The sequence below is a fragment of the Neophocaena asiaeorientalis genome, unplaced genomic scaffold (assembly GCF_003031525.2).
Source record: "Neophocaena asiaeorientalis asiaeorientalis breed wild unplaced genomic scaffold, Neophocaena_asiaeorientalis_V1.1 scaffold294, whole genome shotgun sequence".
NCBI lineage: Eukaryota > Metazoa > Chordata > Mammalia > Artiodactyla > Phocoenidae > Neophocaena > Neophocaena asiaeorientalis.
In genome coordinates, this window is record NW_020173945.1 from 229,644 (window position 1) to 250,248 (window position 20,605).

General features: G+C 41.6%; 2 protein-coding genes across 2 annotated transcripts in view; both read left to right on the plus strand.

Moving 5' to 3' along the window:
* The first annotated feature begins 1,525 nt into the window (after positions 1-1,525).
* LOC112404710 (UDP-glucuronosyltransferase 1-1-like) overlaps positions 1,526-20,605 on the plus strand; it is a 38,995-nt gene continuing 19,915 nt past the window's right edge. The window contains exon 1 of the mRNA XM_024752802.1: positions 1,526-2,410. Within this exon, the coding sequence (XP_024608570.1) occupies positions 1,526-2,410 (885 nt within the window). The remainder of the gene's footprint in view (positions 2,411-20,605) is intronic.
* Positions 8,605-10,469, plus strand: LOC112404680 (neuropilin and tolloid-like protein 2). Its single transcript, XM_024752761.1, is given in 4 exon segments — positions 8,605-8,644; positions 8,744-9,260; positions 9,262-9,316; positions 10,425-10,469. Coding segments are annotated over 4 exon segments (657 nt in total).

Here is a 20,605-nt window from a genome sequence, read left to right on the forward strand (position 1 = left end):
ACCTGAGCAGCCTTGATCCCACACTCTCAAGAAATTCTGCATGGCTGTTCGTGGAAATGAATGGGGGACAGAGACGATGGGATTTAACCTGGGAGTAGAGGACAGAAACTGAGCCTTGGGGAAAACATGCAGTTATGTGGCTGGGATGGAAAGAGGATCCAGAAAGAGAGAGCATAGATGTTGCTGTTGGAGGGGAAATAAGAGAAGCAGGACCCTGGACTCACAGCCTCCAAGTATGGTTAAAGCAAACGCTCCCGGCACAGTGGCAGCTGGTGTGACACAGGAGGCGTCTCAGTGTGCATGTGTTGCTCAGTGGTGGATCCCTAATGGGGGTAACTTTCTCCGAAAGCGAAGCCTCAGCCTGGCTGGTCCTGCGGCCTAGGACAGGATATCGCTATGGCAGAAGCCATGGATGCAGAAGAGCGCGCTCAGTGAGAGAGAGAGAGCTGGGCAGCCCAAGGAGCCCCCCCGCACCATCCCCAGGGCAGACGGGACACGGAGACGTCCGTATCTTGCTGAGCACGTGTGGGCATCAGTCTCTGTAGCAGGGCCGGACTCATGGGCCCCACCTCAGAAGGTCCCACAAATTATGGAGCCCCTCTGTTCTGGAGGAATCTGTCCTCATCAGGACTTAGGACTGTAGATGACCTTGGAGCAGAATCTGAACATAAACTATAAGTTGTAACAAAGGCCCAGATTAATGTACACCCCAGTCCCTAAACAGAGTAGCAGAAGACTGGAGCCTCCAGCATCAGAAGAGGAATTCAGAGAGCCTGCCCCGAGGCCAGGGGACGGCGCTCTCTGACTCCACTCTGTCATTGCTAAGGGTTGACTTGTCCATTGACGCCTTAGATAACGGCAACCCTTATTCCATGAGGTAGATACAGAATTCTCAACCAACCCTTCTGCTGTCCTTCCTCCGTAATCCCTCCAGATATTTCCATAGCTGACAGCCACTTGAACAGACTCTGCCCTGAACGTTGCAAGAGGTGTCTCCATGTGGAACGGGAACAAAACGGACAGCCGGCATCCCCTACCCGCTGAGAGAAAGCCGTCTTGGCAATGTTCTATATTTTCCTGCATGTGCTCTGTGTTCACCCATGATTGGGGGAAAGTGTTGAAAGAGTTATCAAATAAGGTCACATCCAGCAGAGAGGTTCTGGCTGGGACTAGGGCATAGGTGACCCCGCAGAGCTCAGTCACAGCCCCATAGAACATGGTTAACAGAGAAATAGGAGGCGATCAGAGGGAATGCGCAGGCACAGCCTTGCTTTGGGCATGGGATGAAAAACAAGAGAGTGAACTAGAGTGCTCCCCAGAGGGAGCAGCAGAGTCATGAGTTTTTCCAAGCTAAGGGGGAGTGGTGTTTCCCTCGGTGAAAGCAGAGGTGATGAAACAGGGATAGACGTATTCTGTAATGATTAATGTAACGAGGGAGCACTGCCTTCCAATTACATGCCATTTTGCTTAAGAGGCCTGATGATAAGATAAAGAAAACAAATGCAGGCGGCACAGCCCGAACGGAATGCGTTTGGCTTCTGCAGAGATGTACCTGGGGCTGCAGCTTCCCTGGCAGTTGCTCCCTGGCCTCTTGCTCTGCCTGTGCGTCGGGCGATGGGCCGAGGCTGGGAAGGTGCTGGTGGTCCCCATGGAGGGCAGCCACTGGCTCAGCATGCGGGAGGCCGTGCGGGAGCTCCATGCCAGAGGCCACGAAGCAGTGGTCCTTTCTCCCGAGGTGAAGATGCACGTCAAGGCAGAGGACTTTTTCACCATGGAAACCTATGCTGTTCCATATACCCAGGATGAATTTGATTACATCGTGACAAGCAAGTTTCATCTGTTTTTTGAAAGAATACATTTTCTAACACTGTTTTTGGAAACTATGGCCTCTTTGAAAAATGTGTCTTTGGTCTTTCAAAGGTCTTGTGAGGAACTATTGTATAACAAGGACCTGATCAGGCACCTGAATGCCAGTTCCTTTGATGTGGTTTTAACGGACCCCGTTTACCCCTGCGGAGCGGTGCTGGCTAAGTACCTGTCGATTCCAGCTGTGTTCTTTTTGCGTTCCATTCCATGTAACTTAGATACTGAGGGCACAGCGTGCCCAAAGCCTTTTTCGTATGTTCCTAGTTTACTAACAATGAATTCAGACCACATGACATTCTTCCAAAGGGTCAAGAACCTGCTCTACCCTTTGAGCTTCAAGTACATTTGCCAACTTTCTTTCACTCCTTATGCACGTATGGCCTCTGAGCTTCTTCACAGAGAGGTGTCGCTGGTGGAAATTTTTGGCTCTGCATCCATTTGGCTGTTCAGAGGAGACTTTGTGTTGGACTACCCCCAGCCAATCATGCCCAACATGGTCTTCATTGGGGGTATCAACTGTGCCAACAGGAAACCATTATCTCGGGTCTGTATTGGTGCTTTTATTCAATCAATGTTCCAAGTGGAGCCTATTGTTTTAAAAAACAACTTACTTCCAGGTGCTTATTTATCTACTGATCTTTTTAAAGATTTCCACCGGGCTTCCCTGGTGGCGCAGTGATTGAGAGTCCGCCTGCCGATGCAGGGCACGTGGGTTCGTGCCCCGGTCCGGGAGCGGCTGGGCCCGTGAGCCATGGCCGCTGAGCCTGCGCCTCCGGAGCCTGTGCTCCGCAATGGGTGAGGCCACAACAGTGAGAGGCCCGCCAAAAAAAAAAAAAAAAAAAAAGATTTCCACCTCTCATTCTCCTTCTAACAGTCTTTTGTGAGATAAATTGTTAAAGTGCCTCCAGTAGTGCAGTAAAGGTTTGCGATGGTCTTTGAGAGGAATGAGAGGAAGGGGTGAGGGTCCATAATAGGATTGACAAGCAATGGTGTGATTCAACCGTGATCACCCTTTAGTAAAGGCATGTTCGTAACAGTTGTGCAATTTTCTCCAGCTGAGTAGGAGCAGAGAACTTGAGCTGTGAATCCATCCATCAGGGGTTTTTACTTGAGGGTGTTCAAGAAGGATGAAAGAACTGGCAAATTACATTTGTTTAAAAAATGTTTTTAAACACTTCTTTTTTTTTTTTTTACAAGCCTGGCTTTGTTTGTTGTTGTTTTTTAAACTTAATTAATTAATTTGTCTATTTTTGGCTGCATTGGGTCTTTGTTGCTGCACACGGGCTTTCTCTAGTTGCGGCAAGTGGGGGCTACTCCTCGTTGTGGTGCGCGGGCTTCTCATTGTGGTGGCTTCACTTGTGGCGGAGCATGGGCTTTAGGTGCGTGGGTTTCAGCAGTTGTGGCACACGGGCTCAGTAGTTGTGGCTCACGGGCTCTAGAGCGCAGGCTCAGTAGTTGTGGTGCGTGGGCTTAGTTGCTCCGTGGCATGTGGGATCTTCCTAGACCAGGGCTCGAACCCGTGTCCCCTGCACTGGCAGGCGGATTCTTAACCACTGCTCCACCAGGGAAGTCCCAATTACATTGGTTGACCTGATAGTTCTTAGTGGTTTTTGTCTTGGAATGGACGGAGGTGTGGTCACAGGAGACCTAAACACCAAAAGGAAGCAGAAGTTTCAGAGAGGTCGAAAAATTAAGTGGAAGTGAGACAATGCCAGAGAGAGAAGTTGGGGTCCCTAATTGAGTCCAACTTTTCAGAGATGGAGCTGTGCTGATGAGAAGTCTTCTGACCTGGAGTTGGTGTCTGGAGTAAAATGTGGGGATGTACCAGAGTTTGATGGCATGCCAGATAGGTCTTCTACTTGGGACACTGAGGGCATCAAAGGACAGTGGCAGGGGCTAGAGAGGAGGTAAAACTGAGCCTATAAACTCAGTGAAGGTGGGGACAGTGATGCTGAGAAATGAGTCTCAAAGAGGAAGGGTTTGTTACGAGGGGCTGACCACATCACCAAACCTACCCTGGCCCAAGCCAGCCCACCCCAAGTTTGCATGACAGGAACTACTGCTCTCCTCATCCTTTCAGAGTCTTCTTAGGTTAAACCTGAATATTGGAGTTTAATTGAAATAGGACTCTTGGGGGCCAGATTTGTTCCTTAATCCACTGAGTTAGCCATCTTTTTTGCCCTTTTATGTAACAGTCACTGAATTTATATTAACTTCCATGACTTTGGATCTCATCGTTTTTGTATTCTTACTTTTGTGTCTCTTTTTATTAATGTAGTACATGTTATTGCACAGGACTCTAACTTCACTTTTCTTTTTTGCTCACACCATAAAGGATCTATTCTACTGGTTTTTTCTTCCTATATGCAATGCATTTGACCAATTATAAAATATGTATGTATATATTAGATTTGTAAAAAGGGAAAGTAGGGAGGCATTTTAAAAAACAATTGCCGCTCTTTTCTTTTTACTTTTTCTGTGTGAATATATTCTCTAGAGTAGACTGCATTGGTTCAAATCCTCACTACCATTTTTATAGCTGAATGACCTTGGGTGGGTGACCTAACCATTCTGACCTTAATACTGTCACAGAGAGCACACAAATATTATCTATTATCATTATTTAAAAGGTGCCAAGCAAGACAAGGTATGTCATCTGGAGGCACGTAGATATGTTTGTGCCAATTTATTTGGTACATGAAAGATCATTTACACTGAAATTCTCAAGTTTTATACATTGTAAGCACAGCGTTATCTTTTTTGTTCCACTAGCTTTTGTTTTACTTTGAGATTTTGTCATTCTTATTTATTTGGCTTGGTTTACCCTTAGATGTGACTCTTTTAAATGTTTATGGAAATTCTTCTCAAAATATGAAAGACTAAAGTCTAAAGTTTTAATATTTTTCTTCCTTTTCCTTCTTAAAGTTTATGACGGGTTGAATTATATTATTGGTCTTCTCAAAGAAATAACTTTTAGATTTGCTTATTCTTTTTACTATTTTTGTTTTCTATTTCATTAATCGCAGCTTATTGTTTTTATTAATGCTATCATCCTTGTATCCCTTGATTTATGTTATAGCTGTTTTTCTCATTTCCTTAGGTAAGCATTAAGTTCCTTTATGTTTTCTTAATAATGAAGAATTGAAGGTCATACATAAAACATTTTCTTGAATCCTTAGATTTTGGTATAAATTGCTCTCATTTTCTTTCTCTTAAATTTATATTATTGATTTCCTCTTTGAGTCCGTGGCTATCTATTTTTTTTAACAAGGTTGTTTCTTAATTCCCATATAGTTAAGATTTTTTGTAGCCATCATTCTCTTACTTTTCTCTAATGATTTTGAATTATAATCAGAGAATGTTTCTTGTGGGGTCACTGCTTTAAAAAATTTCTTAATAGGTTTTCTTTATGGTCTAGTACAGAATTATCCAATAGAAATATACTGCAAGCCACATATGTAATTGAAAGCTTTTTAGTAGACATATTAAAAAAAGCAAAATGAGGGTTAAAATTAATTTTAGTAACATATTTTATTGAATCAAAAACATGATCCATTAAACATATACTCAATATAAAAATTTTTTCAGGTACTCATTTGCCATTGTTTCTTCCAGTTTCATTGAGATATAATTGACATGCCGCACTGTATAAGCTTAAGGTGGACAGCATAGTGATTGACTTACCTAGATCATGAGATGCTTACCACAGTAAGTTCAGTGATCACCCATCATCACATATGGATACAAAATTAAAGGAACAGAAAATTTTTTTTTCCTTAGGATGAGAACTCTTAGAATTTACTCTCAGCGACTTTCATAGATAACATAGAGCAGTGCTAATTATCTTTACCATGTTGTACATTACATCCCTAGCACTTATTTCTCTTTCAACTGGAAGTTTGTACCCTTTGACCGCCTTCATCCAATTCCCCCTCCCCCCATTCCACGCTTCTGGTGGCCACAAATTGAATTTCTATTTCTATAAGCTTGTTTGTTTGTTTTTGAAGTATAATTGACCTACAGCACTATGTTAGCTCCTATCACACTACATAGTGATTCAGTACTTCCATACACTTCAAAATAATCACTACAGTAAATCGGGCTATGATATTCACCGTAGAAAGATATTACGTAACTGTTGACAGTATTTCTCACACTCTAATTTCTTACCTGTAACATATATTTTGCAACTGAAGTTTGTATCTTAATCCCTCCCACCCATTTCTCTTCTTCCCCTACTCCCCTCCACTCTATCAACTACCTGTTTGTTCTCTGTATCTATGAGTCTGTTTCTGTTTTTTTTTTTTAACATCTTTATTGGAGTATAATTGCTTTACAGTGGTGTGTTAGTTTCTGCTTTACAACAAAATGAATCAGTTATATATAAGCCCCAGGTCCATCCGTGTTGTCGCAAAAACAAGATTCCATTCTTTTTTATGGCTGAGTAATATGCAATAGCCAATATTCTTGTCTATTGTAAATAATGCCGCAGTGAACATAGGGATGCATATATATTTTCTAATTGGTGTTTTCCTTTCTTTGGTTAAGTGCCCAGAAGTAGAAATGCTGGATCATATGGGGTTTCTATTTTTAATTTTTTGAGGACCCTTCATGTTGTTTTCTATAGTGGCTTCCCCAATTTACTTTTCCACCAACAATGTACGAGGGTTCCCTTTTCTCTACATCCTCACCAACACTTGTTACTTCTTCTCTTTTTGATAATAGCCATTCTGACAGGTGTGCAGTGATAATCTTATTGTGGTTTTGATTTGCATTTCATTGATGATTAATGATGTTGAGAATTTTTTCATGTGCCTATTGGCCATCTGTATGTCTTCTCTGGAAAAATGTCTATTTGAGTCCTCTGCCGATTTTTAATCATGTTATTTGTTGTCGTTGTTGACTTGTATGTTTTCTTACCGTATTTTGGATATTAACCCCTTATCAGGTACATCATTTGCAAATACCTTCACCCATTCAGTAAGTGGCCTTTTCCTTTTGTTACTAATTTCCTTTGCTGTTCAAAAAGTTTTAGTTTGAACTTGGGTGGGGTTTGTGCCGCGGCCTCAGGCTGACGGCGCAGGTCAGGTCCCTCCGGCCCACGCTCCCCGGCTCCGAGGCGGTCGATGGGACTGAGCGTCGCGGAGCAAGCGGTGGCGCCCGTCGCGGGGCTGGGGCAGCGCAAGAGCCCGCCGGGAGCCTCGGGCATGGCGGGCCGCAGGACCTGAGCCCTACCCCTTGGGGAGCAACCTGGTGGCGGGCGATGGGGATGGAGCAGGGCTGTCGCTGCCGCCTCCTCAAGGTCCACGCTCCCCGGCTCCGAGGCGGTCGATGGGACTGAGCGCCGCGGAGCAAGCGGTGGCGCCCGTCGCGGGGCTGGGGCAGCGCAAGAGCCCGCCGGGAGCCTCGGGCATGGAGGGCCGCAGGACCTGAGCCCTACCCCTTGGGGAGCAACCTGGTGGCGGGCGATGGGGATGGAGTGGGGGCTGCCGCTGCCGCCTCCTCGGCCCCGCAGCGAAGCACCGGGCAGCTCGGGATCATGTCCCTGGAGCAGCTCTGCTCCATCCTGTGTGGTTAATAACAATACTTACAGGGCTGTCGCTGCCGCCTCCTCGGCCCCGCAGCGAAGCACCGGGCAGCTCGGGATCGTGGCCCTGGAGCAGCTCTGCTCCATCCTGTGTGGTTAATAACAATACTTGAAGTGGAAGGGATTGCTGTGGCCCAAAAGACCTAAGATGGACAAAATATTGGAATCAAGCACATGCCTGCAACCCAGCGTGGCCTTTGGGTTCGAACCAGCAATGGAGGTCATTTTGCTTCACCAGATTATCTTGACTCATATCCACCAAACAAGGAATGTATCTACATTTTGGAAGCTGCTTCACGTCAAAAAACACAGCTGACCTTTGATGAACATTATTGTATTAGAACCATCATTTGAATGTCGGTTTGATCACTTGGAAGTTCGAGACGGGCCGTTTGGTTTCTCTCCACATGTAGATCGTGACTGTGGTGTGAAAAGTCCTCCATTAATTAGATCAACAGGGAGATTCATGTGGATTAAGTTCAGTTCCGATGAAGAACTTGAAGGACTGGAATTTCCAGCAAAATATTCGTTTATTCCAGATTCAGACTTTACTTACCTAGGAGATGGCCAGTTTGAATTGTCAGGAGCTGACGGAATAGTACGTTGGAGTCAGGTAGAACAAGGGGAGAAAACAAAACCCGGCCAAGCAGTTGATTGCATGTGGATGATTAAAGCTACTCCAAAAGATAAGATTTATTTGAGGTTCCTAGATTATCAAATGGAGCACTCAAATTAATGCAAGAGTGCATGAGAAACAGGCACAAGAGTGCATGAGAATGCAAGAGAAACTTCATTGCAGTCTATGATGGGAGCAGTTCTAGTGAAAATCTGACGGCCAAGTTTTGCAGCACTGTGGCCCATGATGTAATGCTTAAAACAGGAGTTGGGTGATACGGATGTGGGCTGATGAAGGTAGTCGGCTTAGCACGTTCAGAATGCCTTTTTTTTTTTTTTTGCGGTACGCGGGCCTCTCACTGCTGTGGCCTCTCCCGTTGCGGAACACAGGCTCCGGACGCGCAGGCTCAGCGGCCATGGCTCACAGGCCCAGCCGCTCCACGGCATGTGGGATCTTCCCGGACCGGGGCACGAACCCGCGTCCCCTGCATCGGCAGGCGGGCTCTCAAACACTGCGCCACCAGGGAAGCCCCAGAATGCTTTTTACTTCCTTTGTGGAGCCTCCCTGCACAGACAGTACTTTCTTTTGCCATAGCAACATGTGCATCAATAATTCTTTAGTCTGTAATGGGGTTCAAAACTGTGCATACCCTTGGGATGCAAATCATTGTAAAGAAAAGAAAAAAGCAGGACTGCTTGAACAAATCACTAAAACTCACGGAACAGCTGTTGGCATTGCGTCAGGGATTGTCTTGGTCCTTCTCATTATTTCTATTTTAGTACAAGTGAAACAGCCTCGAAAAAAGGTCATGGCTTGCAAAACTGCTTTTAATAAAACTGGATTTCAAGAAGAGTTTGATCCTCCTCATTATGAACTGTTTTCACCGAGAGACAAGGAGACATCTGCAGACCTGTCGGAGGAACTGGACAGCTACCAGAAGGCACGGCGCTCCTCCACTGCGTCGCCATGCATCCACGACTATCACTGCGGATCGCAGGCACCCAGCATCAAGCAAAGCAGGACCAACCTGAGTTCCATGGAACTTCCCTTCCGAAATGGTTCTGCACAACCACAGCCAATGAAAACATTTAATAGCATCTTCAAAAAGAGAAGCTACGCTTTCAAGCAGGCACACGAGTGCCCTGAACAGGCCCTAGAAGACAGAGTGATGGAAGAGATTCCCTGTGAGATTTGTCAGAGGGAGGGAAGATGCTGCACAAGCATGCATAGCCATCGATTTTTTTTTAGCATCTTTATTGGAGTATAATTGCTTTACAGTGGTGTGTTAGTTTCTGCTTTATAACAAAGTGAATCAGTTATACACATATGTATATCCCCCTATCTCCTCCCTCTTGCATCTCCCTCCCTCCCACCCTAGCCATCGATGTTTAATCTTCTACTGAAGGTGACATTAATTATTAAATATGTACGCATGTAGCCTACAGAGCACCCATACTGTCTTCAGCAGCCAGCCCTTTTCTCCTGTCAGAACTAGGAAGACCTTCATTCCCCACTAACCTAATGGAATGGTGAAGTTTTTATCATCTCAGGCAGTCTATATATGTTAACCCAACCAAGGAACTTACTCCATTCAGTAAAAAACAGAAAATAAGCCTCTGTTGCTCAGTAGCATTTGGAGAGAGGAGGGGTAGTGGTGCGCCGGGCTCAGCTGCCTGCCTGTCTTAGCAGCAGGAAGACTGATCTTGATTGACACAGCTCTGTCAATATTTTGATCCCACAGTAAGTTTAAAGGTAAGATTTTTCTTCACATTCCTTTTATTTTTTTCTTTTCTCTAAATTTAAGTTGTTTTATAAGGCAGTAATTTTACCCTTTCAGTTTCTTATATAAATGGTTCACGTATCACACGTATTTCAATATAGGCATTTGTTCTACAATTTATCAAAATAATAACTAGTTACTGTGGTAAGTGCCAATTAAGACACAGAGTTGTGTTCTGTCCATCTGCTTCTTCTTCACTGGTTTCTATACTGCTGCCTTTTAATTACTGGATCCTTAGTCTTTATTTTCTGTGATATGATTTAGCACTTTTAAGTCACATTTTGTCTTAGTTATATTATACGAGAAAGTTTCATAATCCTGGGATGTATGCACCATTGCCAGTTATACCTAAAAACTTGAAAACGATTAACATTTTTAGAAGTGCTTTGAAATTCCCCAAGTTTTATCACATTCAGTGATAGCCCATTCACTCCTGTGAGCAAAAAGTCACTTAATTCATTTCGGGGAGGCCTATCATTGTATTCACTTCCTGTGTTTCTCATTACTAGATCTGTGTCTTTTATTATTTTTATAAAAAGATGATCTCACTCCCTTTGTGTTGGTTTATCTTATAGGATATGGTAACCAAGGTTGTACGAGAGTTAAAGGAAAATGCCTAAGAAATTGTATAAGCCTTTAGATTGCTTCTTATTTGGGCTAATACATTTTTCTAGTTCTTACCAAGAATAACAATTTCTACTTTTTTAAAAACTGCACTTTTGACCTTATTTTTTTAACGGTACATAAACAATAATTTATAAACATGATATAAAAACTCACTGCCTTTTTTGAGACTTTTGATATTATTTGATACTGTACAAACTTTATTAAATCAAGATTAAAGAGCTACATGACAGATTTCTTTCAGTGTTCACATTAGCAGCTTTGTATACAAATATGCTGTGATGGAACTCTACACGGTAGTTTACTGTAAAGACCTTGGTAATGTGTACATAAGCATTTGTTTCCTCTTGTTATTGCGTTTAGTTTATGATAAATTTTTCACTGTGTGACATTTATTGTTCTAAATCACTACACAAATCTGATATTAAAATATATATTATTACATGACAAAAAAAGGTTTTAGTTTGATATAGTCCCATTTGTTTATTTTGCTTTTGTTTCCCTTGCTTAAGGAGACATATCCAAAAAAAAATTACTAATATTGAAGTTAAAGAGCATACTGCCTGTGCTTTCTTCTAGAAGTTTTATGGTTTCAGGTCTTACATTTAAGTCTTTAATCTATTTTGAATTTATTTTTGTGCATGACTATCCCAAAAAAATTACTAATATTGAAGTTAAAGAGCATACTGCCTGTGCTTTCTTCTAGAAGTTTTATGGTTTCAGGTCTTACATTTAAGTCTTTAATCTATTTTGAATTTATTTTTGTGCATGGTGTGAGAGAGTAATCCAGTTTGATCTTTTGTATGTAGTTGTGCTTTCCCAACACCATTTACTGAAGAGGCTGTCTTCCCCTCATTGTATATTCTTACCACCTTTGTCATAGATTAATTGCCCATATAAGTGTGGGTTTATTTCTGCTCTATATTCTGTTGCATTGATCTATGTGTCTGTTTTTGTGCCAGTACCATTCTGTTTTTGTGTGTGTGTGATTCCCAACATTTTTATTTAAAATAATAGCCGTGGGGGGCTTCCCTGGTAGGGCAGTGGTTAAGAATCCACCTGCCAATGCAGGGGACATGGGTTCAATCCCTGGTCTGGGAAGATCCCACATGCTGCGGAGCAACGAAGCCTGTGCACCACAACTACTGAGCCTGTGCTCTAGAGCCCGTGAGCCACAACTACGGAGCCCTCGTGCTACAGCTAGTGAAGCCCACGCACCTGCAGCCAGTGCTCTGCAACAAGAGAAGCCACCACAATGAGAAGCCCACGGACTACAATGAAGCGTAGCCCCTGCTCGCCGCAACTAGAGAAAGCCCGCGCGCAGCAACAAAGACCCAATGCAGCCAAAAATAAATAAATAAAATAAATAGTAAAAATAAATAAATAACATGTTTTTTTAAAAAAATAAAATGAAATAATAGCAGTGGGGAATACGACCATCTTTTCATATTTCCAAATGAACGCTTTAAATAATCCCCAGTTTTTATTACTTATGTGTCCAGATTCTACCAGTTGTCACGGGCCTCTCACTGTCGTGGCCTCTCCCGTTGCGGAGCACAGGCTCCAGACGTGCAGGCTCAGCGGCCATGGCTCACGGGCCCAGCCGCTCCGCGGCATGTGGGATCTTCCCGGACCGGGCACGAACCCATGTCCCCTGCATGGGCAGGCGGACTCTCAACCACTGTGCCACCAGGGAAGCCCCTATCTTTCTTTTTTAGCCCTCACTGGGATCATAAGTTTTCTTTCCGTCAAGGGAAGTTTGTTTGTGATGGTTTCTGGGCTATCAGATTTGGCATGTACAGTTGCAAACATAGTTGGAGCAGCACTCACAGCTAACATACACTAACATTAACGGCAAGAAGAAGTTTTTTACATGGTCTTTCCTCTATGTGTATCATCCCACAAATTGCCTTCAATCATAGACTGAAGTACCATACTGTTTTGATCACTGTAGCTTTGTAGTATAGTTTGAAACCAGGGAACATGACACCTCCAGTTCTGCTGTTTTTAAAAATTGGAGTGTAGTTAATTTACAATGTTGTGTTAATTTCTGTTGTACAGCAAAGTTATTCAGATATATATTCTTTTTCAGATTCTTTTCCATTATAGATTATTACAAGGTATTGAATACAGTTCCCTGTGTTATACAGTAAGAACTTGCTATGTATCTATTTTATATATAGTGATGTGTATCTGTTAATCCGAAGCTCCTAGTTTAACCCTCCCCTGTCCTTCCCCTTTGGTAACCATAAGTTTCTCTTCTGTGTCTGTGAGTCTGTTTCTGTTTTGTAAATAAGTTCATTTGTATCATTTTTTAAGATTCCACCTATAAGTGATATCACATGATTATTGTCTTTCTCTGTCTGACTTAACTTCACTTAGTATGATAACCTCTAGGTCCATCCTTGTCTCTGCTCCAGTTCTGTTCTTCTCTCTCAAGATTTTTTTTTTTTTTTGGTTATTCAGGGTCTTTTCTGTTTCCATACAAATTTTAGAATTATTTGTTCTCATTCTGTGAAAAATGCTGTTGGTGTTTTAATAGGTATTGTGTTGAATCTGTAGTTTGCCTTGGGTTTTATGGTCATTTTTTTTTTTTAAAGAAGATGTTGGGGGTAGGAGTTTATTAATTTATTTATTTTTGCTGTGTTGGATCTTCGTTTCTGTGTGAGGGCTTTCTCTAGTTGTGGCAAGCGGGGGCCACACTTCATCGCAGTGCGTGGGCCTCTCACTATCGCGGACTCTCTTTTTGCAGAGCACAGGCTCCAAACGCGCAGGCTCAGTAGTTGTGGCTCATGGGCCTGGCCGCTCTGCGGCGTGTGGGATCTTCTCGGACCTGGGCTTGAACCCGTGTCCCCTGCACTAGCAGGCAGACTCCCAACCACTGTGCCACCAGGGAAGCCCTGTATGGTCATTTTAACAATATTAATTCTTCCAATCCATGAGCACAGTGTATCTTTCCATCTGTGTCGTTTTCAGTTTCTTTCATCAGTGTTTTACAGTTTTCCTAGTATAGATGTTTTACCTCCTTAGTTAGATTTATTCCTAGGTATTTCATTCTTTTTGTGTGATTGAAAATAAAATTGTATCATTAATTTCTTTTTTTGAATAGTTCATTGTCCGTGTATAGAAATGCAACAGATTTCTGTATAATAGTTTTGTGTCCCACAACTTTACCCAGTTCACTGATGAGTTCTAGTAGTTTTTGATCATGCCTTTAGGATCTTCTATGTATAGTGAGTGTCATGTCATCTGTAAAGAGTGACAGTTTTACTTATTCCTTTACAATTTGGATTCCTTTTATTTCTTTTTCTTGTCTGATTGCTGTGGCCAGGACTTATATATTATGTTTATTAAAAGTGGCAAGAGTCTTGTTCCTGATCTTAGGAACAAGCTTTCAGCTTTTCACCACTGAGTATGGTGTTAGTTGTGGGCTTGTCATATATGGCCTTTATTAGTCTGAGGTATTTTACCACTATACCCACTTTGTGGAGTTTTTTTTTTTTTTAATAAATGGATGTTGAATTTTGTCAAAAGATTTTCCCACATCTATTGAGATGATCATATGACTTTTAATCTTCAGTTTGTTAATGTGGTGTATCACCTTGACTGATTTGCGGCTATTGAACAATCCATGCATCCCTGGGATAAATCCCACTTGATTGTGGTATATGATCTTTTTAATGTACCACTGAGTTGCTAATATTTTGTTGAGATTTTTGTATCTATGTTCATCAGTGACATTGGTCTGTAATGTGTTTGTGTGTGTGATATCTTTTTCTAGTTTTGGTATCAGGGTGATGCTGGCCTCATAGCATGAGTTAAGAAGCATTCCTTCCTCTCCTATTTTTTGGAATAGTTTGAAAAGGATAGGTGTTAACTCTTCTCTAAATGTTTGGTAGAATTCACCTGTGAAGCCATTTGGTCCTGGACTTCAATTTCTTGGGAGTATTTTATTACTGATTCAATTTCATTATTGGTAATTGGTCTGTTCATATTTTCTGTTTCTTCCTGGTTCAGTCTTGGGAGATTGTACATTTCTAGGAATCTGTCCATGTCTTCCAGGTTGTCCATTTTATTGGCATATAATTGTTCACAATAATCTCTTATGATCCTTTATATATTTTGTGGTGTTTGTTTTGACTTCCTCTTTCTCATTTCTGATTTTATTTATTTGGGCCCTCTCTCTTTTTTCTTGATGAGTCTGGCTGAAGGTTTACCTATTTTGTTTATCTTTTCAAAGAATCAGTTCTTAGTTTCACTGATCTTTTAAATTTCTGCCCAGATCTTTATTTTTTTTATACTAACTTTGGGGTTTGTTTATTCTCTTTAGTTACTTTAGGTGTAAGGTTAGGTTGTTTATTTGAGATTTTTCTTATTTCCTGAGGTACACTTGTATTGCTCTAAACTTCCCTCTTAGAACTACTTTTGCTGTTTCCCATAGATTTTGGATTGTTGTGTTTTCGTTTTCATTTGTCTCCAGGTATTTTTTTATTTCCTCTTTGATTTCTTCAATGACCCATTGGTTGTTTAGTAGCACACTGTTTAGCCTTCATGTGTTTGTGTTTTTTGCAATTTTTCCCTTGTAGTTGATTTCTGGTTTCATAGCATCATGGTTGGAAAAGGATATGATTTCAGTCTTCTTAAGTTTACTGAGACTTGTTTTGTGGCCTAGTGTGTGATCTACCCTGTAGAATGTTCCATGTGCACTTGAAAAGAATGTGTATTCTGTTGCTTTTGGATGGAATGTTCTATCTATATCTATTAAGTCTACCTGGCCTAATGTGTTGTTTAAGGCCAGTGTTTCCTTATTGATTTTGTCTGAATGATGCATCCATTGGTGTATGTGGGGTTTTAAAGTACTCTAATATTGTTGTTTACTGTCAACTTCTCTTTTTATGTCTGTTAATATTTGCTTTTTGTATTCAGGTTCTCCTGTGTTGGGGCCATATATATCTATATATATACCTAATGCTGGCCCACTGGTAGGTGGAGCCAGATCCTGGAGTCTCTGGCTGCAGGGCCTGAGGGTCCTGGAGCTGGTATCAGCCTGCTGGAGGGTGGGGTGAGGTCCAGGGGGTCCCTGGGCTAGTGCTGATGCACTGGTAGGCGAGTCCATGTCCTGGGCCCTCTGGTGGACCAGGCCAGATCCTGGGCCTTCTGGCAGGTGGGGCCATGTCCCAGGTGGCTGCGAGCTCAGGGGGTCCGAAGGAAGCTGGCCTACTAGTGGATGGGCCTGTGTCTCCACTCAACTAGCTACGTGGCCTGAGGCATCCTAGCACTGGTATTGACAGGCTGGTGGGTGGGGCTGGATCCCAGTGCTAATAAGCTAGAGGGAAGATTCCAGAATGTCACTTGCCAGCACAGTGTTACTGTGGTAGAACGGAGCTCCCCAGTAGAGCTGCTGCCAGTGTGTATATCCCCAGGATGATCTCCTGTTGCCTCCTGCCTCTCTGGGAGGCTCTCCAAGATCAGCAGGCAGGTCTGAACCAGGCTCCTTTCAGATTACTGCTTCTTGCCTGGGTCCTAGTGTGTGTGAGATTTTGTGTGCACCCTTTGAGAGTGGAGTCTCTATATCCTACAGCCCCCTGGCTCTCTGGAAAGTAAGCCCTACTGGCCTTCAAAGCCCAATGTTCTGGAAGCTCTCCTTCCTGGTTCTAGACCCCCAGGCTGGGAAGCCCAATGTAGGCTCATATCCTTCAGTCCTTAGGGAGAACCTCTGCAATTGTAATTATCCCCCATTTGTGGGTCGTCCACCCAAGCGTATGGGTCTTCACTCTACCTTGTCTCCACCTCTCCTACACATCTTCTTGTGGTTCCTTCTTTATATATGTAGTTGTAGAAGATCTTTTCTGCTAGTCTTCAGGTCTTTCTCTTCAATATTTGCTCTGTAAATTGTAATACTGCTGTACCCGCAGCAGGAAGTGAGCTCAAGTTCTTTCCAGTCTGACATCTTGCCCACTTGCCTCAATATAAAGTTATTAATGAGATAGTTCACAAGTTTAAACTTCATACTAAGTCTTCAAAATCTGGTATGTATTTCACACGTACAGAACGTATCAGTTTGGGCTTTGCGCGTTTCAAGTGCTCAATAGTCCTGTGTAGCTAGTGGCTACTATATCTGACAGCATATGATCAACGCTTGTAAATGTTCCATAGATAAAACTAAAAATGTATATTTTCAATTTTTTATTAAAAAAACCTCGCTGTGCCCAAATCTGAAAATGGTGTCTGAAATTATTTTCCCATTTAACTGAATTTTGGTCAATTTACACATGGAATTTTAATAGTTTTTACTTTAAACATATAGCTGCTAGATTGGTGCACATAGGTTTATGACTGCTGTGTTTTCTTCATAAAGTTTGCTTCTTAAAAATGTTTAATTGTGGTCAAACACCCGTAATATAAGATTTACCATCTTGACCATTTTTTAGGGTATGGTTTAGTAGTGTTAATTATACTCACATTGTTGTGCAACAAAACTCCAGAGCTCTTCATCTTGAAAAACTGAAACTCTATGTCCCTTAAACGACATCTCCCCATTTGCCCAACTCCCTAGTCCCTGGCAATCACGATTTTACTCTCTGTCTCTATGAATCTGACTACTCTAGGTACCTCATATAAGTGGAATCCTACAGTACGTGTCTTTTTGATACTGACTTATTTCACTTAGCATCATGTCCTCCAGGTTCATTCATGTTGTCGTATATGTCAGAATCTCCTTCCTTTTTATGTCTGAATAATATTCCGTTGTGTAGACAGACGACATTTTGCGTTTCAACTGCCAATGGACACAATTTGCTTTCGCCTTCTGGCTATTGTGAATAATGCTGCTGTGAACATGGGCGTACAATTATCTCTTTGAGATGCTGCTTTCAATTCTTTTGGGTATATACCCAGAAGTGGAATTGCTGGATCATCTGGTATTTCTACTTTTAAGTTTTTGAGGAGCTGCCATACTGTTTTCCACAGTGGCTGCACCATTTTGCACTCCCACCAACAGTACACGAGGGTTTCAATTTCTCCACATCCTCTGCCAGGCATGTTTTCTGTATTTTTTGCTTTGTTTTGTGTGTTTTTTGTATTTTTTTAAATGATAGCCATCCTAATGGGTGTGAGGTGACATCTCATTGTAGTTTTGATTTGCATTTCCCTAATGATTAATGATGTTGGGCGTCTTTTCATGTGCTTATTGGTCACTTGCACATCTTTCGGGAAACGTCTAAGTCCTTTGCCCATTTTTGAATCAGGTCTTTTTGTTGTTTTTGAGTTTTAGGAGTTCTCTATATATTCTGGATATCCATCCCTTATCAAATATATGATTTGCACATATTTTCTCCCATTCTATGGTCTGCCTTTTTACTCTGTGGTAATATCTTTTGATGTACACATTTAAAATTGTTTCATGAAGTCCAATTTGTTAATTTTTTAGGGACTTCCTTGGCGGTCCAGTGGTTAAGACTGCGTTTCCACTGCAGGGTGCACGGGGTTGATCCCTGGTCGGGGAACAAAGTTCCCTCATGCTGTGTGGCATGCCCCCCCGCAAAAAGAAAACCAAAACTATCAGCAGTTTGTTATTTTTCATTAACTATGCCTTTGGTGTAATTTTCAAGAAATCTTCTCCAAATTCAATGTTGTGAAGTTTTGTCCTATGTCTTCTTCAAAGAGTTTTATAGTTTTAGATCCTTGATCCATTTTGAGTTAATTTTTTATATGACATCAGTAAGAGACCAAATTCATTTTTTACATTTGGAGATTTAGTTTTCCCAGCACCATTTCTTGAAACGACTGTCCCTATTGAATATTCTTTGAACCCTTGAAAAAAGTAACTTGACCATGTATATGTGAAGTCTATCTCTTTTAACTTGAAACCTTTATTTAAAAGTTTACTTAAAAATTTTAAAAATATTAAAAAATCTCCATCCAATCTATTTCTTTTGATGTAAGAATTCTGTTCATTCACACAATATAATTACTTTATTCCTTCCATTTAGTATAAGCTCATTCTTTTTGTGTTTCCTTTTTTTATAAACAATTTTATTTGTTGTTAATTTGGGAATTCTCTGGTACTTTTCCATTTCCATGTAAATGCAGTACAGCATCTCCAAATCTCTGACATTCTTGCCTCCATCTCACTTAAAAGGGCCCGTGGGGTTAGGTTGAAAGTACCCAGATAATCCATGGTAATCTCCTTATGGCAAGACCCTTAACATAATCATATCTACAAAGTCTCTTTGCCATGTAATCTCACAGCTTCCAGAGATTAGAATGTGAACTTCTCTGCAGGGCCATTTTTCTGCCTACCACACAACATCAGCCTAAAGTTAAACCCAGATCTTATTGAAAACTTGAAAGTTTTCCTCTAAGTTGTTGAAATTTTGTTCTGGTCTCTTCTTGGGGAATATCTGTCACCCACAGATTTCTACTTTCCAGGCTCTGTTGCTCTCATGTTGCTCCTCAATCCTATCTACTCTATTTTTCTGACGCATTCTGGGAGATGATCTCTGGAAGAGCATACTTCTACACTGATTTTACTTTTTGCATTATCAGTTATGATCTTTACTGCTTTCAATATGCATTTAAAAATTCACTCTTTTGCTTCCTTCAAGTTAGTTACTGCCCCTCCCATAATATGAATATATTCATTTTCAACAAATGGTTTTGTTTTCATAAAGTTCCAAGGTAAAGAGTTCCTCTTTATTTTGCCAAATATAGATACCTCAAATGAAGCATTCTCCCTGATTTTACATTAAGTATTCTCATTCACTAAGTGGAAAACAAAAACAAAAACGAAAATTCAAATAAGGAGCTTTCCTTAGAGAGCTCCACCTTAACAAAGCTTATTTCTGATTGGGTATTCTACAAGTTGCATATTAATAGGAGGAAAGAGTTCTGTAAGTTACTAATAAGTCCAAAATTCAGCTGCATGGGTTAAAGATGGAGAATAGACTATTACATTAATGAGGTTGTTGACTCTTTCCCAGAGTGTAGTCACATTAGATTGCTGTGTATGCTCATTGGTGGTCGTTGAAATTATACAGAAAGGGTTCAAAGGAGAGTAGGACAAGAGGAAGTGAATCTGTGTTTACTGAGAAAGTGGAATTAGAAATTCCTGGACAAGTAAGCATTTGGGTGAATGATTGCCCAAGATGAAGAGGAACTCCCTCCCTGTTTGGAGACAGAAGAATGGAATCACAGGGGAAAGAAGACTGATCCTTAATGGTTATTTGAAGAGAGTATTCTTTCTTTCAGATGCTTTCTGTTGTGTGAGATAAGCTAAACTAGAACTAGTTAAGTGTGGCGCTCCAGCGGGAAAGTGTCTATCTGGATTCTGCTAAGGTGACTACAGGTCCCCAGGTCTCTTGGAGCTCACAGGAACACAATTTTCCCTCCTGGTGTGTTCCGTGGGGTGGTACAAGTGATTCCATGGAGGGAATCCAACGCAGGGGACTTGAGATGGTCACTTTTGCACCAGAGGAAATGCTTTTCTTCCACTCTGAAACCCATTCAAACCTTTCCATAAAAGACGAATACTTATATACAGGCCTACAGCAGTGTGACTTTTTGAGTCAAGACATTTAAAAAGGATTTTCAGTTTTGAAAATTTTTTTTGGCCATGCCTCACAGCTTGCAGGGATCTTAATTCCCTGAGCAGGGATTGAACCAGGGTCATGGCAGTTAAAGTGCCTAACCACTAGACCACCAGGGAATTCCCTGAAAGTTCCTTAAATGTTTTCTATTTCTGTAAAAGGGAAACTTTCCACTTAGCAGTACTAATCCAGGATATATCAAAACTGAATGCTGTCTTTGCCCTCAACTATTCTAACTACCCAGAGCGGTTGAAGATCTAAGACCTCTGTGTCATCTTGGTGTGCCAGACTCTTACTGGATTCAACTGAAGACTTACCTGACCACTGAACAATGGGGACTTAATTTTAACCATTTGTATACAAATGCACTTATTTTGCTCTATCCAGAAAGGTAATTTTCTACCCTTAATTAGCATAAGCACCATGAAACTGTGCACCTCCCTTCCTATCACTTCAAAACTCCTAACATCCCCCTTCTCTCCCTGCTCCCCATCCCTTCCAGCTCCCTCAACAACCATGAATGTCTTCAACAGTGTGTTCCCTTG